Source organism: Musa acuminata, chromosome BXJ1-7 (assembly GCF_036884655.1).
Source record: "Musa acuminata AAA Group cultivar baxijiao chromosome BXJ1-7, Cavendish_Baxijiao_AAA, whole genome shotgun sequence".
Lineage (NCBI taxonomy): Eukaryota > Viridiplantae > Streptophyta > Magnoliopsida > Zingiberales > Musaceae > Musa > Musa acuminata.
Genome location: NC_088333.1, coordinates 38,576,727 through 38,581,378, shown reverse-complemented (window position 1 = coordinate 38,581,378; position 4,652 = coordinate 38,576,727). Strand labels below are relative to the sequence as shown.

General features: G+C 36.9%; 1 protein-coding gene across 1 annotated transcript; it reads left to right on the top strand.

Annotated features, from left to right (window-relative positions):
* Positions 1-469: 469 nt before the first annotated feature.
* LOC135679745 (inactive anthranilate O-methyltransferase 1-like) lies at positions 470-3,971 on the top strand. Its single transcript, XM_065193729.1, has 4 exons — positions 470-539; positions 618-851; positions 3,446-3,510; positions 3,624-3,971. Exons 1-4 carry the CDS (start codon positions 470-472, stop codon positions 3,969-3,971), a joined length of 717 nt encoding a protein of 238 aa, XP_065049801.1.
* The last annotated feature ends 681 nt before the right edge of the window (positions 3,972-4,652 follow it).

Sequence of the window (4,652 nt, the reverse complement as noted above, 5' to 3'; positions counted from 1 at the left end):
AATTTGTGCTTGAGTGAAAACAAAGATTTTGTAATTAATCTCATACGATAATAACTTAATTTTTCCTTTGTGAATATAAAAAGGAAGCATCGAACCACATTATTCTTATTTTGACTTTTTTTGTATATCTTTTGGTAAATGATTTCTTTATTTATATATATTTTGGTTTTCGAAGTCCTTATTTATAGTGGGTGATATGGTTGAATGTTATGTTCTGCTCCTTGGTTAAATGGAGCGAAATAAGTATATTATTGCAAGTGAAGCTGATTGATTGAAGTGGTATGAACATGTTTTGCACCTGGTGAGATATCATAATTTCTCTGTCTTGAAATAAGATGCCACTAAACAAAGATGTATATATATATATCAATATCAAGCATCACTTTCTATTGACTTCTTCTTTTCCTCCTTGATATTTAGAATGATTTCTATAGGTCTCCTATCTAGAGCTTTGTTACATATAACTATGATGGTCGATTTTGGAGTGATGATACAAGAAGTAGATCACCACAAGTTGGATGATTTACTAGGATTCTTTGGTCATGAATGGATAGGATGAAATTGAAAATATTAAATTTTTATCATAATTGGAACACTATGTGCTGGTCAACAAGCAGATGTGGTTAAGCGAGGTGCTTTAACTCCTGACAGTAATGCTCTAAAGCAAGAGAACATAACGAGCCCATCTGAGAAACCAAAATCAGGCCGTGATCACTTCAGAATTCGACAGGATTCCTTGTCTCATAAACTTAATGCTCTCAAGTTGCGTAGAGAAGGAAAGATAGATGAATCAGAGGCTGAACTTGAATTAGCAAAGGCTTTAGAAAAACAATTGGAAGACTTTGATCAAGGTTCAAGCGCTAACATGACCTTTTCTCGAAATCATGTCAACTGGAAACAAAATGGTAGCCTCTGGATTTCCACCTTTTCTTGAAAGAAGAGAAAACAAAAGCCATGTCAGTGCCATTTTGGCAACTTCATTGATGCTCATGTCTACTATATGGGCACATCAGACCCATATAGGGGTGGTAGATCACCATGGAGGATGAACTGACAATAGATGCACAAAGTGCCATAGCAAGGATTCAAAAGGAGTCTGAATACACACCACCAAGCTTACCGGTGGGTGTTTAACTGTATTTAGATGACCAATATATTGGATAAGTAGTAGAAATATTGAATTGTATGAAGTTTTATATCAGGACATGTTGGATCACTGCCGCGACAGACCGAATTGTTCTTCAAAAAATTTGTTGAAGTTTCAGAGAAAGGTGCCGACTCTTTTGTTAAGCTGTTCAATTACTACACTCTATTTTTTGTCTCTTTTAAGTAGAAACAATCAGTTGTGTTGTAATCATTAACAATTTGATCGAGTTGCTTAAGCTGAATACTGAGACTGCAGTTTGCTTACTAAGAACTGAACCTTCCTGTATCAGTTTGTCGATGATGATGGCAAGTGCTTCTTGGAGATCAATTACAGCTTTGACATACGTAGGGAATGGCCATCAACTGGATGAGAATGCTACTTCAGCAGCTTTGAACAAAAATCTGAGAAAATTACAGAAAGAAAAGGCTAAATAACTCATGAGGGAGAATTATCCATCAGTGTGCTTAGTGTACTCTTCTTTATCCTTGTCTTCTGTGATCTCTTGTTTCATTTCCAATGCCAATGTGCAATTCCATTGCATCTGAAGGAACCCATTCCATTGTTTCAACATCATTTCCTTTTTGTGAGATTCAATCATCTGTATATTATTATCAGTTAATTGGTTTCTTCAGTGTGTTGATACATGCATGCTGCCAGTTTTCTGTAGTGTTAGCCATCTTGGTTGGTTCTCATTAATTATGTGCCTCTCTTTCATTTATTTTATGATGATGATGACATTGTGGTTATATATCATCAGGAGGGATCACTTATTTCATAATGAAGATTTTGATATCTAAAGACTCAGAATTCATTCACCTCTCTTTTTCCTAATTAAGCTGCAATTTATTGCACCTCTTGTTGGAGGTTGTCATCTTATATCTACCGTTGAAGGATTTTACTTGCAGGTCATTTCAAGCTTAGTTTGAAATAATGTTTTACAAGTGAGAAAGAAAAAGAAGAAATATCCAAAGTACCTTACTCATCTGTAGTAGGTAGTTTGATGTATGCTGTAGTTTGTACTAGGCCAGATATAGCTCATGCAGTTGGAGTTGTCAATCGATTTCTCTCTAATCCTAGAAAGGAACATTGGGCAGCAGTGAAATGAATATTAAGATATCTAAGAGGTACTTCCAGGTTGTGTTTATATTTTGACAGTGATGAACCTGTGTTAGAAGGGTACACAGATGTAGATATGGCAGGTGATACTGATTCTAGGAAGTCCACTTCAGGGTTCTTGATGGCATTTGCAGGGGGAGCAATCTCTTGGCAATCAAAGTTACAGAATTGTATTGCTCTATCAACCATAGAAGCATAATATATAGTAATTACTGAAGCTTGCAAGGAAGCTTTATGGATGAAAACGTTTCTACAAGAATTGAGCTTGAAACAGGAAGGATGTACTATTTACTATGATAGTCAGAGCACTATTCACCTCTCTAAGAATTCAACATGTCATTCTAGATCCAAACATATTGATATGAGATATTACTGGATTCATGATGTGCTTGAGATGAAAGAATTACAGTTGGAAAAAGTGTATACCAATGAGAATGATTCAGATATGTTGATAAAGTCTTTGCCTAAGGAGAAGCTTGAAGCATGTAGGGCGAAGAGCGGGCTTAGTACAACCCACCATATGAGTTGGAAAGATAGAATTATTAGGTTCAGCCCATATGTGGGCTTGGATAATTAGGCTTTTTGAGCCAAAAGGTGAGAGAGAGAGAGAGAGCAGCAAGCTTGTGCAGTGAACACATGCAGTAGTGGTGACGCGCAGAGAGAGAGAGAGAGAAAAACTAGAGAGAAAGATTAGGATATTAAGTTTTCTACTTGATTTTTGACGATCAGTAGCTAAACGTTGTCAGTTTTAACCCAAATTTTATACGGAGAATTCTTACAATAAGCTTTACAATTCTAACAGTGTTGATCTATGGTTTACCCTCTCTGAGGTACTTTCCTGCTATACCCATTTTTATGAGATCTAGAATTTTCTTTTGATGAGATTCATCTATATAATGAAGATATGTTATTCTTGAGCCAATATCTATATTCTTGATTTTATTATGATCCTCTGGTTATTCTAGAGAAAATTTACTATAAACCTATTATCATTACTATTGATAGTGGAAGTTTGAGGTGGACTACGATCTCATGGTTTTTCTTACATTTGATTTTCTATGTTAAAAATTTGATCTCACTGTTGATATTTACATTTTGATATCAAATTGATATTTTGACGAGGAACTCATTTTTTGATAAAAAAAGAGAAAAAAATTATTCTACATGTTTTTTCCAACACAGCCAATGACAAGCTAAGCTATCTTTATGGATTACTAGCAGAGGCCCTTAACATAATGGTCTCACAGGTACCTCAAATCTTCACCTTACGGAGTAGGGAGTAGTGAGTACATGGTATTACTTGCGTCGTAAGGAAGGTTAAAGAAGAGAAGTGACCCGACTTATTGTTTATTGAGTTCAGGGAATCATATCAGAAGACAAAGTGGACACCTTCAATTTGCCAATTTATGGAGCTTCGATGCAGGAAGTGAAGTCAGTGATAGAGGAGGAAGGTTCATTTGATGTACAGAAAGCGGAGAGCTTCGAGTCCAGTTGGGATCCGTTTGACGACTCCGACAATGTACTCAATGGGAGGAATGTGGCAAGCACTTTACAGGCAGTGATGGAGCCCTTGATTTCACATCATTTTGGGGATGCCATACCCCATGCATTATTCTCACTAGTTGCCGATAATATTACTGCAAGGCACCTCCTAAAAGACAAATGCAACTACACCGTGTTAGTCTTTACCTTGAGGAGGAAAGCTTGAAGGCCTGCATGCATTACAATGATAATTCATATGATCTAAGTTGTAGTTGCTGTCTAGATATAAGAACATGATGTTGATACTTATTTGTATGTCTCCTACTCAATCAAAAGATATCTAACTCGATTTAGATCGGTTGAATAGAAGTGAGCATTCGAATAAGTTTTACTTACTACGATTGCAGAACGAAAACAAATTGGCTTAAAGAACAGTAATAGCTTGTCGTCATGTCACCGCGGACATGACATTCGAGATTGAGCGCTCGCAGTTGGCATGATGGCTTGGCCCATCGACTTGTCCTCATCGAAACCACTGTAACTCATGAGATGGAAGGTGAGAGTATCATTCTCAAACATTTATTTAGAAAGCAGTCGAAAAAACCCTTAAGGCATCAAACCAAGTGGGAGAATTTTTTTTAATGTGAAAAATATATACATTCTGCATACTTTCTTTCAGTAAATTCTAGGGCCACCCTCCACGATAATAGTTAGCAGTCACGTTAGCGCCTACATGGATCCTCAGGACTGATATAGTGCATCATGTCAAAATGACACCTCAAGTGAGACGGCTACTTGTCTCGTGCTGTCTGAGGTCGTACGAGGTGGGGCGCATAGCACAAAGCCATTCCAGAAAGTTTAGAATGGTGTCGCGTAGTGTGGATCTGTGGAAATTGGTTGACACTTG